This window comes from Haliotis cracherodii, unplaced genomic scaffold, assembly GCF_022045235.1.
Source record: "Haliotis cracherodii isolate W230 unplaced genomic scaffold, xgHalCrac1.p SCAF_6, whole genome shotgun sequence".
Classification (NCBI taxonomy): Eukaryota; Metazoa; Mollusca; class Gastropoda; order Lepetellida; family Haliotidae; genus Haliotis; species Haliotis cracherodii.
In genome coordinates, this window is record NW_027266319.1 from 3,390,113 (window position 1) to 3,413,853 (window position 23,741).

The window sequence follows — 23,741 nt, forward strand, 5'->3', positions numbered from 1 at the left end:
ATGTGCATTCGACAATATCACTAACATATATGAAAACCGCCAAAATAATGACATTATAGCCAATTGAACTTGTGATAAAATCACTGTAAAGTAACTGCAACCCCTTTACTTCAATGTTGGAAACCCCTGACAATGTAGTATCTTCGGAAAAAGCAGGCCCTGGGACGTTATCTCGACCCAGACAAGAATGGCCAGGGAAAATATCTGACAAACAGTTCAACAATAGTCCACGTTCATACATTCAAGCTGGCCGAAGTGTGCGAGAAACATTTCCCCATTTTCAAACACATTCTGGAAATCCTTACGGTCTTTACTTCTGTGACTGTATTCTACAAACTAGTGGTTTGACTTATTTCTTACGATGACGCTAAGGATATAGTCGGAATCGTTTAACAGATTTTGCTTTATGCAGATATTCTTATACTAATGGAAGAGTTTCGTAACTTTTTTTTCTTTATATGACAGTACGGTACCCGTGAATCACTCGGGCGTGATGCTTGCCGAGGACTGTCACCCATCCACATCTCTCCGCCACCAGCGCAGCTTAACTTCACATGATGTGTGACATGCGCCGGTGATTGTCCCTACACATACATGTGAATAAAGCGACAAAACCCTTTCCATATCCAATAGAAATATATGCATATTAAAGCAGAGTCTATAATACGATTCCGACTATATCACAAGCATGTGTTTAGGAATCACTATCAAATAGTGATGATACCAGGTGTTCGCGAAAATGTGAGCGTATCCTGCCCCATCGGTGGCATCCGTCGCAAACACATGCAAAGGCAAGTCAATTGTTCATCTGAAAATACACGAGAACATATGGTGCCAGTCAAAATAGGGAATTGCATCAGACATCATTTTTGTCACTGATATGTCAAATTTTGAAATATCCTCCACGTGTCTACCATAATGTTTTTGAAAGCTTTAATGGGGCCTTGAATGTTGTAACCTTGATCAAAGATCTTTTGGACATCTTCTGACACAGTCACGCAGTCATCCCTGTATGTCATACAACAAAACAAATGTCAACAAACACTCTGAACACAACGACCATTTTATTATAAAGGAACTTTACGATATTTTTTTCAAATATTACATGTACATTCAAAAAAGAAATTACTTACAAACATTAACTATAATTGATATTTAACACACACACATACATTGTATGGCATACACGATGTAAAATAGACAAACACAGTACATCTATAGACAATATGCAACTTGGTATATCATAAAGTGATATTTTACTCAACAAATTGAAAGCACGCTAAGACAGGAATGAGTATTTTAGTATTAAGGGCGAATGGTTTCGTTCTAAAAATATTGAATAATATCTATACTTTTGGAAATGAAAATATTACACCTCGACGAATCGAACAAATTCATGAGCTATCTTGCATAGAAATCCCTCATCTCCGTATAACATTCTGCAGAAAAGTTTGATAAAACATTTACTTTTTAATCCATCTTAGTCAATAAATCTGTCCGTTCTTCACATTAAGCATAATCTTCTTTCACAGCTGGACAACTTCAAATGGCACTACGTGTGTTATATGGACAGTGACTTTATAACATGCAAAAGACAATATTTCTTTTACAAAGTAGTACAAAAGAACATGAAGGTTTACCTTTCTTGTTTTGAGTAACGTAATTATAACGCAACATTAACATAAACGTATCATAACAAGAGTGAGCTGGCACAGATATTAAATACGGTCAGCTTAACACGTCTACAACCATTTTCAGCAGCCCATTACTGAACAAGACACTTACATATTTATCGCTAACTGTTTATTGTGTTTGTTCACGACCTTAAATAATGCCATTTCAATCCAAACGCATTAACACATATACACTGCCGGGCGAATGAAAGCATACACTCATGTTTCATGGTGGAAGACACAAACATGTTTTTTCGATGGTGATATATTTGATATTTGTTTTGTCATAGGCATTCATGCATCATATCAATTGGAATGTCACACCATGCCAGCCTAATAGCGTTGTGATAACGTTTGTAATGTTTTGGTCAAATCAAATTTTCAAGTGTATACTTTCTTTTGCCCGGCAGTGTACAATACTTGACTTGACTTAGTCTTCCCAAACCTCAATGTACCTGGTGGAAATATATACACATGATATTGATACAAAAATTGAGATTCCAGTTTTGCCTCATAAAATGGTGCACTTCGCAAGTACTGCGTCATGATACAAAGAAGCCGAGGAAGCAACACATTATGACATTTATTGGAACGACTTTTTTTATCGGTGTCGGAATTTTGAGCATGTCACTTTCTCACAAACATAGATGTGCTTCGATAGACATTTGATTCAAGTGGATTTTATTTTAAAAAAATGGTTATCCAAAATTGACAAAGTTTGTCAAGGCGTAAACCTTACCAATCTGTTCGCTTATGAAATTTGTCATTTCAAAGTATATCTCGTTTCTCGTAACGACAAGAGGTGTGCTAATGTGTTGTTGAAGCACCAACGTTGTTCTAATAAGCACCACTGTGTGATCTAACTGGAATTACATATTGTACATTAATAATATTGAACTGCATTAAAGTGTGTCCATGTGTAATGCGCCAAATTCCATTTACCAGGTGAATCGATGTGCATTCTCAACTGCCTGGGGATCATCCAACTCTTGCCTATGGTGTCACCACGATCGTCACGTATACTCCATTGTGGGGCCGGACCGAAGCCCTACAATCTTTCAGGAGTCAAGGTCCCGAACACGGTCACCCATCCAGCTACTCTCCGCCACCAACGTTTTCTTCACCAGATCTGTGCCCCCACAATTAGGTGATTATGCACGGTGAACATATAATACGTGTAAGCATCTTAGGTTTCAAATCGTCATGTGGAAAGTAACGCACTTGTGTACAATTCGACATCAATACATGTATAACATAACATCGTCATCTGTTTTACGTTAGATAATTCTATGAGGTATGTTTTATTTCAAATACGTTTTATGTTTGGTTGGTTGGTTGGTTTCTTGTTTAACGCCGCACTCAGCAATATTCCAGCTATATGACGGCGGTCTGTAAATAATCGAGTCTGGACCAGACAATCCAGTGATTAATATCATGAGCATCGATCCACGCAATTGGGATCGATGACATGCATCAACCAAGTCAGCGAGCCTGACCACCCGATCCCATTAGTCGCCTTTTACGACAAGCATAGTCGCCTTTTACGGCAAGCATGCAGTTTCATGTCGTTTCTGATGGCCTTATGTAGATTCTTAAGGATAATACTTTGTTCAATCTGAATATGTATTATATACTGGGCAGTTATTGTTATTGTAGTAACTGGATTCTTCCTGTAGTTATCATGACCATTAAACTACACTATCATACTCTGATTGCTTCAATGGCATTGGGCGCAGTCTAATACTGGAGGACTTCTACAGCAGTACTACAACTGAAGAGGATGCTGCTCCAGTAGAAATCAAATCGGAATAAACGAATTTGCAATAGATGTTGTAGATGTAAATCTGAGGGAGGGGGGGGGGGGGGGATAAACGAATCATGGTTACACTGAGTAACTCCCCTTTGTATGTGAAGACGTCCTCAACGTGATGACGTTGTCACGCGCTGAGATGGGTCTTGTGTAGGCTTCTCCAACAACCTACTGTCACAAGGCAGACCACGGACCAGATAAACGAGGTTTTACTGTGCATGACACCCGGGAAAACATTCATTAGCACGAATAATTAGAAACATCCGTATTATCTATATATCTTAAAGAGGAATTACAAACATTTAACAACTTATATTTTACATATATATATATATAATATCCAAAGCAAGTCCAGACCATGCTTGTAAGAGTATTTTTCGGGTTCTACGTATAGAAAGATATTCTCATTACCTGACTGAGTTGAGGCCTTTTAAGACAAAGGCCTTAATTTCAAAAGTAGTATAATGTTATATTAATATATTACACAACAGATGTCAAAGATATTAACGGAATGCATCGTAAAAATAAGTGGGTTTAAACATGCCTGTTTAAAACTATTCCGACATACACTTACAAAACATGGCATTTCCAGTTTTATTTACACCATTGACCGAAGGCACATGAATACACTAACGACCAGTGTTACAGTGGCTGGGAGTGACAAGGCGGCGGTGTTCGTGTCGTTGATGGTCTTGTAGCTAGTTTTGTTTTCTGCGGGATGGCAGACTGGAGGGAGAAACTTGTGCAAGACGTCATCCATGATTCTCTCGAGCTTCGGCGGGCAGTGCTTCAACAGAGTCTTGTCAAAACATGTCATCAGGTTCTCGGACAGTCTGCAATGGAGGCGATTGGTTTTTATAAATTGGTTTTTTAACAGGTGTGTGTGTGTGGGGGGGGGGGGGGGGGGGGGGGGGGGATAAATAACTTGCAACATTTCTTATTACCGCCGAGTGAAACATCAAAGTATCTGCCCCAAATATAAAAAAAACAAGCTGATTGAGTTTAGAGATGATCTAAAGATAGATTTAGATCCACATTGGTTTCCGCAAGCGACCCCACGATACAAACTCAAAGCATTGCTGATCACTTCAATTAGAATAGGTCTTCAGCAACCCACGCGTGCCGTAAGAGTCAACTATGCTTGTCGCAAGAGGCGACTAACGGGATCGGGTTAACGTTGTCAGGCTCGTTGACTTGGTTGATGCATGTCATCGTATTCCAAATGCGTAGATCGATGCTCATGATGTCGATCACTGGATTGTCTGGTCCACACTCGATTATTTACAAACCGCCGTCATATAGCTGGAATATTGTTGAGTGCGGCGGAGTGCGGTTGTGTTGCGGATTGAGGGGAGAGGGGTTGGCGAGGTATTTTGGGACAGGCAGGATATGTTTTCCTTCCCCAGTTTAAGTGTTCGGCCACCATCCTTGTTATCCCTTGCACATTATTTGTATCAAACCAGACGAAGAATGATAAAACCACCCATCAATTTTGCCACCTCTTACGACTAGCATTGGTTGGTGGGAACCAAGTTTAACATGGGACCCTGTTACGTATACAGAAGGGTAACACATACTGGCCGGTGACCAAACGTCGCTCTCAATTGTAATAAAGAAGTTCATCCATATATCTTAACCTTACTTTGTACTCCAACTTCTAAGTGCCCATCAAAGAAGTTACACCCTGTATGGTATTGCTTCAAGTTTGTTTTTTGTTTAAAATAGAAAATTAATTAGTGGATGCTCTGTACAAGAAAGGGTCAAGAGAAACTGTGTGCTGAGTGAGTTTGGTTTTGATCGAGTCGGCGAGCATTCAGCCGTCTGCGGTACAATGGTCTGCAATCAAACGCCTTCGCTGTAGGCCAGGAAGGGAGGCGACAAAAAGGGAGAGAACTCTGGACTCCTTCATGAGGTTGAATCTATTTTTAACACGTTTCAGCGGCGATACTGCTGTGGTTACACTTCCCGTGTTCAGCACACATGCACGAACGCTCCTCGCGCCGGCCGGGAAGAGAAGGAAGGAAGATGCAGTGACAGAACAGGCGTGGGTAGTTGGAAGTCGTGGTGATGGGAGGGGCAGGTGACAAGAGCAGGGGCAGGAGACATGGTCAGGGGCGGGGAGAAGGGGCGAATAAGGAAAGAGAGGGACAATGGCAGGCGGCAAGAGGGCTGACTAGTGGCAAGGGCAGGATACAAGAGCAGGAGCACACACCGGACGGTAGCTGAAGATGAAGCAAGGGGCATGTTAAAGGACACGTGATGGTAACTGTTGATGAAACAAGGGGCGTGTTAAAGGACACGTGACGGTAACTGTTGATGGGGCGGGGACGCGTTATAAAACACACGTGACGGTAACTGTTGATGAAACAAGGGACGTGTTAAGGGACACGTGACGGTAACTGTTGATGGGACAGGAAGAGTTATAAAACACGTGACGGCAATTGTTGATGAAGCAAGGGACGTGTTATAAAACACACGTGACGGTAACTGTTGATGAAGCAAGGGACGTGTTATAAAACACGTGACGGTAATTGTTGATGAAGCAAGGGACGTGTTAAAGGACACGTGACGGTAACTGTTGATGAAGCAAGGGGCGTGTTAAAGGACAGGTGACGGTAACTGTTGATGGGGCAGGGGCGTGTTATAAAACACGTGACGGTAATTGTAGATGAAGCAAGGGACGTGTTAAAGGACACGTGACGGTAACTGTTGATGAAGCAAAGAACGTGTTAAAGGACAGGTGACGGTAACTGTTGATGGGGCGGGGACGCGTTATATAACACACGTGACGGTAACTGTTGATGAAACAAGGGACGTGTTAAGGGACACGTGACGGTAACTGTTGATGGGACAGGAAGAGTTATAAAACACGTGACGGCAATTGTTGATGAAGCAAGGGACGTGTTAATGGACACGGGACGGTAACTGTTGATGGGGCAGGGACGTGTTATAAAACACGTGACGATAATTGTAGATGAAGCAAGGGACGTGTTAAAGGACACGTGACGGTAACTGTTGATGAAGCAAAGAACGTGTTAAAGGACAGGTGACGGTAACTGTTGATGGGGCGGGGACGCGTTATATAACACACGTGACGGTAACTGTTGATGAAACAAGGGACGTGTTAAGGGACACGTGACGGTAACTGTTGATGGGACAGGAAGAGTTATAAAACACGTGACGGCAATTGTTGATGAAGCAAGGGACGTGTTATAAAACACGTGACGGTAATTGTTGATGAAGCAAGGGACGTGTTAAGGGACACGTGACGGTAACTGTTGATGAAGCAAGGGGCGTGTTAAAGGACAGGTGACGGTAACTGTTGATGGGGCAGGGACGTGTTATAAAACACGTGACGGTAATTGTAGATGAAGCAAAGAACGTGTTAAAGGACACGTGACGGTAACTGTTGATGGGGCAGGGACGTGTTAAAGGACACGTGACGGTAACTGTTGATGAAGCAAAGAACGTGTTAAAGGACAGGTGACGGTAACTGTTGATGGGGCAGGGACGTGTTAAAGGACAGGTGACGGTAACTGTTGATGAGGCAGGGACGTGTTAAAGGACACGTGACGGTAACTGTTGATGAGGCAAGAGGCGTGTTAAAAACACCTGACGGTACTGTTGATGAAGCAAGGGGCGTGTTAAAGCACACATGACGGTAACTGTTGATCGGGCATGGACGTGTTATAAAAACGTGACGGTAACTGTTGGTGAAGCAAGGGGCGTGTTAAAGGACACGTGACGGTAACTGTTGATGAGGCAAGAGGCGTGTTAAAAACACGTGACGGTACTGTTGATGAAGCAAGGGGCGTGTTAAAGCACACATGACGGTAACTGTTGATCGGGCATGGACGTGTTATAAAAACGTGACGGTAACTGTTGATAAAACAAGGGGCGTGTTAAAAGACACGTGACGGTAACTGTTGACGTAACAAGGTGCATGTTTAAAACACGTGACGGTAATTGTTGGTGAAGCAAGGGGCATGTTAAAGGACGCGTGACGGTAACTGTTGATGAAACAAGGGGCGTGTTAAAGCACATGTGACGGTAATTGTGAATGAGACAGGGACGAGTTATAAAAAACCGTCACGGTAACTGTTGGTGAAGCAAGGGACATGTTAAAGGACACGTGATGGTAACTGTTGGTGAAACAAGGGGCGTGTTAAAGGACACGTGACGGTAAGTGTTGATGGGGCGGGGACGCGTTATAAAACACGCGACGGTAACTGTTGATGAAGCAAGGGGCATGTTAAAGGACACGTGGCGGTAACTGTTGATGAAGCAAGGGGCGTGTTAGGGGACACGTGACGGTAACTGTTGATGGGACAGGGACGTGTTATAAAACACGTGACAGTAGCTGTTGATGAAGCAAGGGGCATGTTAAAGGACACGTGACGGTAACTGTTGATCAAACAAGGGGTGTGTTAAAGGACACGTGACGGTAACTGTTGATGAAGCAAGGGGCGTGTTAAAAGACACGTGACGGTAACTGTTGATGAGGCAAGGGGCGTGTTAAGGGACAGGTGACGGTAACTGTTGATGAGGCAAGGGGCGTGTTAAGCGACACGTGACGGTAACTGTTGATGAAGCAAGTGGCGTGTTAAGGGACAGGTGACGGTAACTGTTGATGAGGCAAGAGGCGTGTTAAGGACACGTGACGGTAACTGTCGAAGCAAGGGGTGTGTTAAAGGACACGTCCCGGTAACTGTTATTGGGGCAGGGACGTGTTAAAGGAAACGTGACGGTAACTGTTGAAGCAAGAGGCGTGTTATTGGACGCGTGACGGTTACTGTTATTGAGTCAGGGAAGTGTTAAGGGACACGTGACGGTAGATGTTAACTAGGCAGGGACGTGTTATAAAACACGTGACGGTAACTGTTGATGAAGCAAGGGGCGTGTTAAGGACATGTGACGGTAACTGATTAAATAAGAGGCGTGTTAAAGGACACGTGACGGTAACTGTTATTGAAGCAGGGACGTGTTAAAGGACACGTCGCGGTTACAATTCCTTATTCTGACTTTTGACATATGTTGTATTTGTTTTCCCGTGCTTTTTAGGTGAGACTTGACATGCCTGTGCACGTGTTTGTAGCGGGGGATACCGGTGGGACAAGATAAACCAACCTTTTCGCGAACACCTGGTATAATCACTATTTGCTACTGATATACAAACGCATGCTTATTAAATAAAGTCGGGATCGTACAATTCAGAGCTTTTGGCAGTGAGTTCTTATGAGTACGGAAATTATTTTGTTTCGGTGTGGGACAGGACAGAATCCCTGGAATCCTATCCTTGTGGACATACATACCCGCAGATAAGCTGATACAACTCCCTCTGGTTAGTTTTGCCCTTCGCTCCGAAGTCCACTTGCTTCAGCCCTCTCTGTACCTGAGCTGCATTCGTGAAGTTCTGCACACAAGTGTTCATCTCCTTCCTCGATTTCTTCATGCAGCTGGCGTTGTCCGCGAGGACTGAAATATACCGACAATCATGATGAAGATGCGGAGGAGGAGGGGGTACATGTATACACGTGGGGATAAATGAGAGACTGACAGCTAATAATGTTGTGAGCTCTAAAACCTGATTGTACGGCTGCGACTATATATTAGCAATACCGTTTTAGCAAGAAATTTAGATTCAAAATTACTTCGTGGGAAGATTCAGTGACACAATTCAGCCCCTTAAGCTCAGTTAGTCATGATTGTCATCCTAGGTCCGTGAGCACCAAACTCGAGATAAGTAAGTGAGTGACTATGGTTTTACCCCGGCTTCACACATATCCCCATTGTGGGGAATCGAACCCGAGTTTTAGGCGTGACGAGCGAAGGCTTTAACCACTAGACTACCCCACCTCCCCAACGTGATAAGTGGTAGACGTCTAAGACCTGCATCACTTTGGGCTGGTACATGGAGTGAAAGACAAAAACGGCTCACTACTTATCAAGGTCAGACGTCAGCACACAGTCTCCATATACAACAACAGATAGTAAGAACAGCAATGGAATGTAATAATAATCTGTCAAGAAAATAGTGTCACCTTCATCTGGTCATAATATAATCAAAACATTGTATTTGATAAGAAAACACAAATAATCTGTTCACATAGTGTGTATTTCGTAACTGGTTTGTGATCGTTTGACATGGCGATTAATTAAAATGGTACCACATAAAGTGTTATTTCATTCGTGAAATATTGAAATTTGTATTTCAAAGAAATACAATATTTTATCACTTGATACATAATATGATACATGATTAGTCTGTGTATCATTATGAACACCCAAACTTTCATTTCGTGCTTTTGGTCATGGCAATCAAAGAGTCGTTGAAAGCATGACGCACAGGCATTGCTTAAATTAATGCATGGTATTTTCAATATAGGTGGGAACGCAAGAAAGCAAACGGACTCCACTCCCTTAATTAATTGAAAACTCTCTGTTTTAACAAGTCGAAATCGTTCGTATAACTGGCCGTTTTTGCGAATGTAATTAATGCCGTCCTATTTTCAAAACATTCTTTGTTTTCCTTTGGATTCAAGTTCATGAGCGAGAGAAATTATGTGATATAACCGGGGGAATAAACGAGAGGAGGACTGCTGAAACGAGTCCCTGGCAGTTAATGTGACTGGGGATTATGTCATTATAGGATGGACACATGTACTGGACAGTATAACATAAGCATAAGTCAGTAAGACAACGGCTTCTACAAAAACGTCTGTGTAGCACGTGCAGACCGTGCTTGCGCTGTGCCTTCCACGGTTTGTCCCCCTACGTGTCATATACACATTTCTATACAAAATTACATGATAGTTTCTTAAAGAACTTCATCCGTCATGGGTCTTAAAATAAACAAAATTCAGATTTTGTTGGGTACAGGGTATTCATGGTCAAGTACCGTATTAATGTTTCATATACTTTTCTGGATTTCGAGTTATTTTGCAATTCATCGTTCTCATTTGGAGTCAAACGGACTGTCTGCGTGTTCGGTTTTGGAGTAGTGAGAGAAGAGGTGACAGCTATCTCTATTGGCAAAAAGTACTGACATTTTTTGTTCTTGCACACTTCCTTCACTGCGGATCTCCAGGACTCCGGTTTGATGGGGAGGTCCTTGTCCTCTATCCCTGATTCTGTGCAGTCCTTGTAGACAGTCTCCATACAGTCGATAGCCTTGTCTATCTCGCCTCCCCTGTTGAAAGTCATTGATGCATGGCATACAAACACAATAACACATGTGCGTGTAAAGGATGACGCCGATGGGGTCGGATACTCGCCTTGTCACAAACAGAGAGAGGATGTTTTTGTTTAACGCCACACTCAGCAATATTCCAGCTTCATGGCGGCGGTCTATAAATAACAGAGTCTGGATCAGTCACGAGCATCGATCAACGCAATTGGTATACGATGACATTTATCAACGATGTCAGCGAGCCTTACCACATCATCCCGTTGGTTGGTTCTTACGACAAACATGGGTTGGTGAAAACCAGTTTTAACCCAGATAATCATGGAGGTTTCGCGAACACCTGGTGCCATCACTGTTTTAGCAGAGATTTCATATGATTATGGAAAGCATTTTGTCGCTTTTAGTTAGTTTTCGCTTTCCAGATTATTTCACTTATATAGCGACGTGAGAGCACAGAATATGCCATTGTCGACTGTGTTGCCTACAGTCAGTGTTTCAAGACACTGAAAGGTGTAGCGAAATAAATGTATTGAATCCAAAGTACATTATTCTTCATATCATGTCAGGGAAAGGATTTATTTCTTGTCGGAAAACCTCATGGCAAATTATTTTCTCAACTTACTCGCATATCTTTGTGGTGTATTCAGGGTCGGTGATAAACTTGTGGCCCTGTGCCGACTGGATATTCACTTCAATATCCTGTGCGCACGACTTGATGATTTTGGCGTGATTAGTTGGACATTTCCCTGCGTATGCCAGACCTGCTGAAATAATAATGATAATATTAATCAAAATCATAATATGAGTATGGCTTGACTCCGCTTTTAGCAATATTCTACCAATTTCACGACGGAGGACATCAGAAATGTGTGTCGTTGTTCACACATTGTATCCATGTAGGGAATCGAAAATGGGCCCTCAGCGTTACCACAAACGCTTTTAGCACTAGGCTACCCCACCGCACCAATGATTAAATGGTTATGGTAAAATGTAATAACAATAATAGCACTAATTAGTGTAATAGTGATAATTTAAAAAAAATAAAATCATTAATTTGATTATTTACGGGATCTCGTAATGTGGCTAGAATATCGCTGAGTGTGACATTAAACTATGAACACACTCACGCAATCTCTGCACAACGAAGATATCATCATGTCCTACTAATCCAATGCTGAGTAAACAAAGGCGAATCGAGCAAAGTGATTTTCCTTGCTGAGTTCAATCACCCGTCAAGCTAGGTCAAGATAACTTCTCTAACTGTGCAATTTTATTTGTGAAGTTGCGTTGTGCACAGGACCACATGCAATGGCTGACACATTAATGACATATGTCTGACACATCACTGATTCATCACTCGCACATCACTGACATACCGCTGACACATCACTGACACATCGATGGCTCATCACTGAAACATCACTGAAACATCACTGGAACATCACTGAAACATCAATCGCACATCACTGAAACATCACTGACACATCACTGACACATCGATGCCGTAACACTGACACAACATTATCAAATCACTGAAACATCACTGGCACATCGATGCCGTAACACTGACACAACATTATCAAATCACTGAAACATCACTGACACATCGATGCCGTAACACTAACACAACATTATCAAATCACTGAAACATCACTGGAACATCACTGACACATCACTGAAACATCACTTGAACATCGCTGAAAAGATTACTGACACATCACTGGAACATCACGGACACATCACTGATACAGCACTGAAATATCACTGAAATATCAACGGCACACCATTGAAACATATCTGACACATCACTGAAACATCACTGGAACATCACTGAAATATCACCGGCAAACCATTAAAACATCACTGACACATCACTAAAACATCACTGACACATCACTGAACCATCACTGACACATTGCTGAAACATCACTGACACATCACTGGAACATCACTGAAATATCACCGGCACACCATTGAAACATCACTGACATATAACAGAAACAACACTGACACGTAAAACAGGGACTGCAGTTTTATAGTGTTCAAATTGTCCTTTTCAATAGACAGAATGTCACCTCGTTAATGCTTCAACCATGCTTAGCCAGAGATGCTAAATATATCATGGCAATACTAAAACATCTTCTGGTTCACTAACTACTAAGCCAGACACCTGCGAATACCGTAAGTAGATTTCGTGAATCATGGTGACGTAAGTCAAAAGTGGGAAGAGAAATAAAAAAGGGAAGATAATGAGTAGCTTTTTAGAATATGGCAAAAACAGCGTTGCTTCTTTAATGGGAATCGATTTTCATATCTACACAACGTTTTTATTTGATGACTGTTATAATGAGACCTGCAGAATTAACTCCTTGCATTGGTTTATACATCACAGAATAAATTCACTTTACACTAAAACGATTAATCGATTCAGCGACAAAAGACGTAATACAGAATGATGACTTTACCAACTTTGGTACATAAATGGAAAGAGATGTGTGATTTTCGTGCTTTCATCATGAAGTCCACTTCCAATCCTTCATTGGTATCTAGTGTTCCATAGTGTCTACGTTGCCCGTCTACACGGCCCACTTGTCTAAATGGTATCCTCCAAGACCACCCATAATGCAGACCGCTCATAATCACAGTGGTAATTGTCTGGCGCACAGCTGATCCTTTGCCTGCTACTTGTTGAAATTATTATGAGATGAGCCTCTCACAGAAAGACAAAAGTTTGACCATTTAGAATTTATTGGTCATTTTCATAAAAGGCATTAGTCCAAATACGCTGACTTGAAACCATAGTATGCTTTCTGTAGAATTTAGAAAACAGATCAAAGAGATGTGTACAATTCAACCTAATTAAGTAAATGTCTCAAGAAGCTCAGCCAGTGTTCTGGCCACTACGCCTTTCCTCAGTAAACAATCGGATTTTAGTATATTTGTATACTCTCTTCCTTGGAGAAGGGGCAGCTCAAAAGTCTGTGTATTGACTTTGGCTCTTTCTGACATCTCTATCTTCTTGGTGAGTTCCACACATCTGTAATGTTGGATGCTGCTGCTGCATGGAACCGTTCAGTCTTGAATGGCAACCTTCCAGGCTCTGGTGTGTCCATGGTCCTACAGTAGGGCGGTGGTTCCAGATGCGCAGCGTAAAGCGAGCGTAATCATTATTGATACGACATTGTCGTTCATGTCATCACACCACGGAATTCCAGGTGTGTCACTCACGGCTTTCAGCCATGCATCTTGAACACACACGGCGAAATGGAAGTTGTGGTAATCCGGATTCATTTTTTAACTTGTGGATCTTCCTTGAAGTGAACAGCAAGTCAACTCCATGAGTCTCAATATTGCCTGGGTATAATGGCAAAACACAGCCTTAAACTTCAGTTTGTGAAACGTTCCTGTCGAGGCTTGAATGACAGTTAACTCAAAGAATATCTAAATGATAGTTGGACTCGGTGGTCTGTTAAGGATCTGCATTACATGATCAAACAAAACAGTCGTGGTGCGTTGTTCTCTGGTGGTCTGGAGGAAGCCATAACACCATGAATACATAGTTGTACCTGCTAAGCATGAAGCTGTAGTGCTGATTACACAACTGGGGGCAGCTGGAAAAGTTCTATCCATGTAGCTTGCAACGGCTGCTTGTGGTTCTGTAAGCTGGTCATTGGACAAAAATGCTATGACTTGATCTTCACCGTCACTGAGTTACAGGAAACATGTGTAACTTTGGATAGTCGTCTATTGGTTTTCGAGGTTGACGTCAGCTCTTTTCTGAGTAAGGGTTGGTATGTTGGTGACACCAATATTTTAGTGTATTTTTCTAACAAGTAAAGTGTGGTTTCAATATTGTAGTACATGTATGGAATCTAGTCACAAAAACGCAACTGCTACAGAAAAGCATGCATTCCGTGCAAAAGTTTACTTTTATGCAAGCCCCTTGCATTTCACTACCCAAGAATGGGTATAAAAACATGTGCGTTAACGGGATTCGATATGCAATGTTTAGCATCGTGCTGACAACAACCACTCAGAAAAATATAAAATTACGCAATTATTCAACATTACGAATAGCCACGTCTGTCCGAAAATGAGCGTCCGCGAGCTATTGGTATACTTGAAGCAGGATCGAGTCAACCTGATGTTGCAAGACAAGTTAACGTCCACAGAAACACCATTTGGTGTTTATGGCAACGTTGGCGACAGACGAATGCAGTCAGAGACCATCCTCGGAGTGGCAGGCCACTCGTAACCAATAATCGACAAGACAACTGGATTCGAACAACACACCTACGAAATCGATTCCAGCCAGCAACAGTGACTGCAAGAAGCATCCTTGGCCTTCGACGAATATCTTCACAAACCGTACGTCGTCGCCTCAGATGTGCAAGGATTGTCGCCAGAAGACCCGCCAGACGTCCCATTTGGACAGTCAAGCACGTCTACAGTAGTGCAGACAGCGTCTACGCTAGACGGCCATGCAGTGGGTACAAGTTCTATTCACTGACGAGTCTCGTTTTCACCTCAGCCATAACGATGGACGGATTCGATAGTGGTAGAGGTAAATCTCAATGGACAGCGGTACCGCGACGAGATCATCGGCCCTGTTGTTCTACCGTTTTTGCGTCGTCATGGCCCAGGCATTACCTTTCAACATCACAACGCCCAGCCTCATATTGCACGACTTGTTCAGGATTCTCTCAATGTAACAATCCAGGAACTTCGAAACATGCTCCAGCAGATATGGACAGATATCCCACAGGACTTTGTGCGACGCCTGGTCCATTCCATAAGACGAAGATGTGTTGCTTGCATCACCAGAGGTAGACACACACGCTATTGATTTGTAAATTGACATTTTTGCATGTTCATGCTTTTTTTTATGAAATCACGCATTTTCTGAAGTCAGTATAGCAAATAAAACACTTACAGGAGTCTTTTGTCTGTTGCAAACCGAAATTGTCTCAGATTTGGCAAAAAAACATAACTTTGCATTAAATCTCATTCAATGTCACAGGAACTTTTGTTGTTCAGTATAATAACTTTCTTGATCATCAGTAGGAGGATGGTTGTGGTAAGATGTGTTTCTGACATAGTTCCTGACAGTAGTGCACTTGCCTAGGAACGTTCGAACGTCAGACTCGCTGACTTGATTGATGCATTTCATCATATCCCACTTGCGTACTTCGATGTTCATGATATCAATCCCTGGATTGTCTGGTCTAGACTCGATTATTTACAGACCGCCGTCATATAGCTGGAATATTGCTGAGTGTGGCGTTAAATAACAAACAAGGGCTGCAGGTGGATATCACAGGAGGAAGTCTGTGATATTGTTTTAGTCGTGTGTACACCTCTCCAGAGAGTAACAAATTGTGCAACACAGGAATGGAGTGCAGCGTTAAACAACAAATAACAAACAAACAAACAAAATAAGACAATATACGTTTGAGTTACTTTTAGAAGCCAGGCTGCGCTCTTTGTTAATCCAGTAATATGTTTTGATTACAACATATTGTGTTTACGTCTTGTAGGGAACAGTCTAAATGTACCTGTATATATCAAATGCAATACCTTTTTCATCAAGACTTGCGATATATAGATATACGTTCCAGTATGTTCAAATCTGTTGGTCTGTTACCTAAAACTGAATACTACCAAATCGAACATAGCGATTTAATCAGAGAAGGGGGTAAAATGCAATATTGCTCATGGAATCAGATCGATCTACATCAGACGGTCGATGGTGCCAGAGAACTAGCGAGTGGAAATAACCCAGTTGTATCATGTAAGCCTGCAAACCAACCCTGCAAGGACCAGACAAACCAGTGCGTTAAAACAACTAACAATGTGGTGGTGTTTGAGTTTTATGGTACATTTAGATGATGTTTTCATTCGATCCACTTTAGCTAGTATAAGAGTAACGCAATGTTTCAGAGCTTTATCATTTGCAGAAGCCGAGGTATGCCATTAACTGCCCGAAGAAGGAAAACAAATTTCCCTTGAGTAATAAAGAACGGTGTTATCTGATTCATCGGAACAGCAAACAAAAAATATTTTTAGAATTTGAAACCAAATGTAGAACACAGAGACCAGCTTTTACAAGTTTCTACCGCTGATGTGGCCGTGGAAAGGGCGCTGTCAGTGTCTGCGTGGATGATAAACTCGCACTCCCTCCATTGATCTCTCGTACCCCAGCGCTGAAGCCGCTCTTTTTAGCGAACGAAATTAGAATGGATTATGTTTAATCCGACACCACATGGGGCATGTAGGAACTCTTGCTTTAGACAAAATACACTGTAGTCGATAACATAGTAGGTCGTCGTGACCATCATGCATTGTCAGCGTAGATACCGTGCATATTTAAGTCCACAGTGGCCTTGGGCTGACGAATCATCAATCATTAATGTATGTGCATATATTGTTGGTGTTACACGGTATTGCGTCACTGATGCATGCTCGATCTACCACGAGTGACAATTGATCTATTGGCTGCCAGTTATGACATTTGGAATGTCACCAATTTATGCTTCCATTTATATACAATTATCAACCGGATAAGCACGCTCGTAAAAAAGTAACTCTGAGACTGATGTAACAACAATATCATAGCGAAAATCATGGCAGCACAGTCGATGTGGACGCCACTATTAGCAACAATTCGCTCTGTACGTTCTGCAGTCAGAACGCATCATGAAAAACCTAAATGAAGCTGTATCAGATGAACTTGCTTCATGTTTCACGACGAGGAATCATTAATCATCATCCTTTCCAAAATGGCGAAGCAGACATTGGCGTCATCGCCCGATCAATGAAAACGTCCCACAAGTGATCCGTCTACACAATGGTGTTCCGTCGCGGCATATATAATGCGATGCGTTAGTCATGATCATCGCTACTGTGACATAATAAAACATTGATCAGAATGACGAACCGGGCCATCCCGCAAATTCCCTGGTCGGAGTTTAAATGTAATTTGCAAAGTATAGTATTGACAACGAACTCAAATCGCAATTGCAAATTACAATGGACATTTTTAGTCCAATTTTATCAGTTCAAATGTAAACATAGAGAAATAGTAGTATTACAAAATGTGGGCTGAATATGAACTTTGACCTTTGGTGCTGCTATCAATGCCAATGTACAATGCAGCGATTGTTATATAATGGACCAATATCCGGAACCACAGCCCGGGTCTGGAGGCCAAACTGTAAAACTGTTTATCAGTCCCCCTAATACTTGTCATAATCTGCAAAATGTATTGTTACAGAAATATTCCATACGCTATAAGGCAAGCTACATATATAATACATGAATGATACATTTTCGAGGCGCGTTCATGTTGACATTTATTTAACAAGCTGACTCTATCCTTGCCTCAATTGATAGGAAAATGATGTGGTATTTTGACCAACCCTGGAATCCATAATTAGCAATGTCCCCTTCCAGTGATCACTAGTGGAGTGATACTTACCATAAGCACACAGAACCAGGGCTGTCAGTGATAAGTAAAACTCCATGGTTCTTCAAGGAAACGTACACGAGACGATTGCTGCCTCTGTCTAGAAAGAAGATTTTTTAATCAGCTTCTGCGGTGTTAATACATGCAAGTACCAGCATTCCTGGGAAGCGGAAGCGCTTTACGCTGACCCTCTGTCACGGTGAACCTCAAGGAATGAGGTTGCCATGGAAATCGATGATAGCGCAAGGCCTTGATGCGGATAACACACGCCGGAGTCTAACAACGATTGCGGAATCTGTATTTGTATACAAGAATATAGTTGTAATTTATTCTCAAGTTATACTAACAAACTCATAAATATAAGAAGGGTACACCTTAACGTAATCCGAATTATTAAAGTCATTCCGTAAAGCGCCAGGCTTATTTCACACAAATAGATATGTCATCACTGCACTCTTATATCCAACATTACGAGGACATCTGCAGCCCGTGCGGTGGTGATGCTGGTGTTTCTTGTTTAACGGCGTACTCAGCAATATTCCAGCTTCATGACAGCGGTCTGTAAATAATCGAGTCTGGACCAGACAATCCAGTGATTGACATCAGGAGCATCGATCCATGCAACTGGGATAGGATGACATGCATCAACCAAGTCAGCGAGCCTGACCACACGATCCCGTTAGTCGCCTCTTACGACAAGCATAGTCGCCTTTTAAGGCAAGCATGGGTTGCTCAAGACCTGTTCTATCCCGGATCTTCACGGGTCGCAACCCGTGTGGACCATTGTACTATTTAAAACAATAAGCTCCGATCGGAATAAAGTGTAAGTGGAATATATACTGTATGGTATATCCGATATATACTCGCCGACAAAAGAAACGCGAATATCATACATTTTGGTTGGTATATGAAGAATTACTCATATTCACGAGAAATTGGATTAATTCGATGCACAGACGAACATACAGTTATGTTGTGTGAACCGATGCTCATGAACGCATCACATGTGACGTCATAGATCCATGATTCGAGATGCATAGTTTGTCGCATGCAGGATTTGCATGTAAAGTTCCGAAATCACATGCATCACCTCATGTAACTCTCAACCTCATGTAACTCTCAACCTCATGTAACTCTCATGCTCATAATACCTCAAGCCCATGTAACTCTCAACCTCATGTAACTCTCATGCTCATAATACCTCAAGCTCATGTAACACTCCCACCTCATGTAACTCTCAACCTCATGTAACTCTCATGCTCATAATACCTCAAGCCCATGTAACCTTCAAACTCATGTAACCCTGAACCTCATGTAACTCTCATGCTCATAATACATCAAGCCCATGTAACACTCAACCTGATGTAACTCTCATGCTCATAATACCTCAAGCCCATGTAACTCTCAACCTCATGTAACTCTCGTGCTCATTATACCTCAAGCCAATGTAACCTTCAAACTCATGTAAAACTCAACCTGATGTAACTCTCATGCTCATAATACCTCAAGCCCATGTAACACTCAACCTGATGTAACTCTCATGCTCATAATACATCAAGCCCATGTAACTCTCAACCTCATGTAACTCTCATGCTCATAATACCTCAAGCCCATGTAACACTCAACCTGATGTAACTCTCATGCTCATAATACATCAAGCCCATGTAACTCTCAACCTCATGTAACTCATGCTCATAATACCTCAAGCCCATGTAACTCTCAACCTCATGTAACTCTCATGCTCATAATACCTCAAGCCCATGTAACACTCAACCTCATGTAACACTCAAGCCCATGTAACTCTCAACCTCATGTAACTCTCATGCTCATAATACCTCAAGCCCATGTAACTCTCAACCTGATGTAACTCACACAGTCACGTTTGGTATTACGGTAAACTACGTTTATAACGAACACGCTTATAACGAACTGACGGATATAACGAACTTACTGTTTTGTCCCTAACGTTTGCTGTAGATATGATGTATATATGCTTATAACGAACTACGGTTATAACGAACTAAAATTTGTGGTCCCTTTGAATTCTATATAAGTGTAGTTTACTGTAGGTTATTTTTCTATAAGTATCCGTTTCACACTGACGTGTTTGGAAAACACATACAGATAAACAAACCATACACAAACACACACACACACACACACACTATATATATATATATATATATATATATATATATATATGTATATATATATATATATATATACATCTATATTAGTGGACACTTCAAAATACAATTGCTCAAATATGCAGTTAAAATCTACGGTATTGGGTTTGTCCTTTTTATCATCAAAACAACGCAATCCAAAATAAGCATTTAACGTTATTTGCACACTAAAAATATTGCCTCAGCCTCTTTCAATAAACTGATAACATTACACGAGTGGGCACGGGTGGCCCAGTCGTCGCGATTCGCTGTGCAGAGTTGCGTCCCTTGGGGACGCCAGAAACCTATGATTGTGGGTTCGAATCCCGGTTCGCCCCGATTGTGTTTCTAGGTTTGTCAGCACCATACCCGTGCTCGTGGGTTTCACCGAAGTGGTAAATGTCTGAGAGCTGCATCACTTCGGGCTTTCCTCCCACATTAAACTGACACGCCGCGATATGACAGTAATACTGTTAAAAGCAGCGTTAAACCCAACTCCCTCACTCACTCATATTGCACGAGGTATTGCACTCAGTGTTTGTTTCCTGGCCACCGCATACTTCACTACAGTGGGGGTTTCTCAGAACAGCATGATTTCCAAGAACCGCCGGCTATCGTTAAAGATGCAAGTTGGGGAATAGAAACGTTGTCGCTGGATATTCAACACCTACCTACCTACCTCACGCAGACACTGGGGACATTTTCAGCGTTTTTCAGGTTTATCTCTTAATTATATCCACTTACAATTCAGATATGATGCTTCAATATGCAGTACTTAATGTTCACATTCAAGACAATATTGAGAAGTACTGTAGATTTCTCCATCTTTACTTTTATTCAATCATTCCTGTGTTGCACAATTTGTTACTCTCTGGAGGGTGTACACACGACTAAAACACTATCACAGACTTCCTGCAATATTCCAGCTATATATGTAAATAATCGAGTCTTGACCAGACAATCCAGTGATTGACACCGTGAGCATCGATCTACACATTTGGGATATGATGACATTCATCAACTTCACCAGCGAATCTTACCACCCGATCCTGTTAGTCGCCTCGTACCACAAGCATAGTCGCCTTTTACGGAAAGCATGGGTTGCAGAAGACCTATTCCTACCCGGATCTTCACGGTGTGTTAACATAAGTTGCCCAAATAGGAGGATTGACACTATGATTGGTAATAAATAGCCGCATGTCTTAAACACTGATGCGCGCACCTGAACAAAACAGCCACAAATTCTTACAGCGATGCGGGCACCTGCGAGATATAGAGTGAGTGAGTGAGTAAATGTTGCTTTGAGCCGCATTAACAATATTCCAGCTATTCGCGGCATGGAAAAAAAAAAAAGTTTTAGAAAAGAACATAATATAGAAATGATGACGAAGATCACTTAACTTTCAGTCCCTTAGCACAGTAAACAGTAAAAACCGACATTAAAAATTTAAATCTACATCTTTTCATGCAGTTTATTTCCTTCAAATATGCCAAAAAATGGTGGTTAGAAACAGTATTGAAAAAGTCAGAAATAATTTGAAAAGTTGACGAATTAGTGGAAAATCCACTCATTCTGACAAAAGGTGTTTGATAGTCACTGACTATGACAAGAAATACACTGAGCAGGATCATCTCCCTTCAATAACATAGAATGAGTAAAATGACTGTGTCGAATACGACACCTTCGGATTACAATTTCATCCTGACGTCATAATCCAGTAAAGGAATGAGACCCAGTCAGGGGTTGTATGGCGTGAAGCTTATTTAATACTTCCTTATACCACCTTTGCTGCCACACATTTCCAACATATTGGCAAATATCAGGTTTTAGTCAGTACATGGAAAAGTACTCATCGATAACGATTTCCCAAGAGCAGCTTTAGCTGCAGAATCTGCTTTAGGATTTCCCTTGATGCCAACATGACTGGGAAGCCAACAAAAGATGATGTCATTATTAGCCACGGACAAATTCAAATGAAATTTCAAAATTTCCATTAAAAAAGGATGGTCAATTTTACGATTGTTGATTGCGTGAAAGCAGGATAAACTATCAGAAAACAATGATAAAACTGATCTCTTTCGAACGCTCAATAAGTTGCAAGTCTGACAGTATAGCCTTAGCTTCTGCCGTAGAAATAGAACTTCCATCATTTAACCGTAATGATAGAGTACCATCATGTGTAACAGCTGCAGCTGACACCTTATCACCATGTTTGGATCCATCAGTGTATATGTTGGTATGCCCTGTATATTGCTGTTTAATTTCTACGGAGGTTTGTTGATGTGATAAGGAGTTAGTATCTGCCTTTACTAAATTGACGCCCGTCTGTTTTCACTGCCACGATGGCACTTCAGGCAGTTTAACATCAGCAATTGAAGCACTATTTAGATCCACATCTTTAATATGTTGTTAAATACGGATACCAAGTGGGGGAATTGCTTTAGGTTTCTTTGCATATAAAGTCTGATAAGGGGGGTTAAAAACGGTGTTACATGCTGGATTGGAAGTATTGGAAGTTTCGTAACGTATTGCAGTGTCAGTTTTTAACATCTGATATCAAGATAAGGTTCATTAGCTTGAACATATACACTTTCAACAGGGGAAGTTCGAAATGCACCCAGACAGAGTCTAAGACCTTGATGCTAAATGGTGTTAAGATCTTGAATGTACAATTTACGAGCTGAACCATATATGAAACAGCCGTAATCAAGTTTAGGCCGAATCAATGTCCTTTAGAGATGCAACAGAGTTTGTTGGTCTCCACCCCTTTTAGTATTTTAAACTACCTTAAGTATATCAAGAGCTTTTAAGCATTTAACTTTGAGATTTTTAATATCCGGAATAAAAGACACATTATTGATAAAGGTTATTATAAAACAATTGTTCTGTTTGACCACTTTGATTGGAGTTTTGTCTGAGACTTGGGTCATGATGTATTGTGACGTTTATCAAAAATGGATACCACATGGCTTGGCTTTGAAACACTTAAAACCATTTTCCAGTGACCACTTGTAAATCTTGATCAGGCAAAGTTGTAATTGGCTTTCCATAGTGTTCATCTTTGTGCAACGGTATGAAACATCAACAATGTCCCATCAACATTTTCTGTCAAAACCTTTGCAAGGCAATTTATATTAACACTCAAAAACTCATAAAATACTACATTGAGGGACCCCCATTTCCTTTTTCAAATACACCAGACAATGTGGAAACAACGCTGACTTTTAGACTTCCTGTCTTCTAAAAATCGTGCAATAAAATCAGGCATGCAGCCATGAAAGCCCAAATTGTGTAGATTCAATACTTCAAAGTCGTACCATAGGCTTCTCCAAATCACAGAAGATGGATACAACATGTTTTTTTGCGGACAAATTATTCCAATCTCCCGATATGATCAACAGTACTCCTCTGAAGTTTAAAACTAGATTGAATGTCTGTTAT

The 23,741-nt window shown here is 41.4% G+C and overlaps 1 protein-coding gene across 3 annotated transcripts; it reads right to left on the reverse strand.

The window, feature by feature from the left end:
* Positions 1 to 1,055: 1,055 nt before the first annotated feature.
* LOC139445149 (uncharacterized) lies at positions 1,056 to 18,306 on the reverse strand. Of its 3 annotated transcripts, XM_071226251.1 has the most exons (6): positions 18,147 to 18,305; positions 11,292 to 11,433; positions 10,530 to 10,672; positions 8,796 to 8,958; positions 4,058 to 4,316; positions 1,056 to 3,695 (listed from the first exon to the last, which is right to left on the reverse strand). In XM_071226251.1, exons 1-5 carry the CDS (start codon positions 18,190 to 18,192, stop codon positions 4,082 to 4,084), a joined length of 729 nt encoding a protein of 242 aa, XP_071082352.1. In that variant the 5' UTR covers positions 18,193 to 18,305; the 3' UTR covers positions 1,056 to 3,695; positions 4,058 to 4,081. The 3 variants fall into 3 exon arrangements, with proteins under 3 accessions (XP_071082352.1, XP_071082353.1, XP_071082351.1); XM_071226252.1 differs by having other exon boundaries at positions 1,056 to 4,316; positions 11,292 to 11,430; positions 18,147 to 18,306; XM_071226250.1 differs by having other exon boundaries at positions 1,056 to 4,316.
* Between the last annotated feature and the right edge of the window lie 5,435 nt (positions 18,307 to 23,741).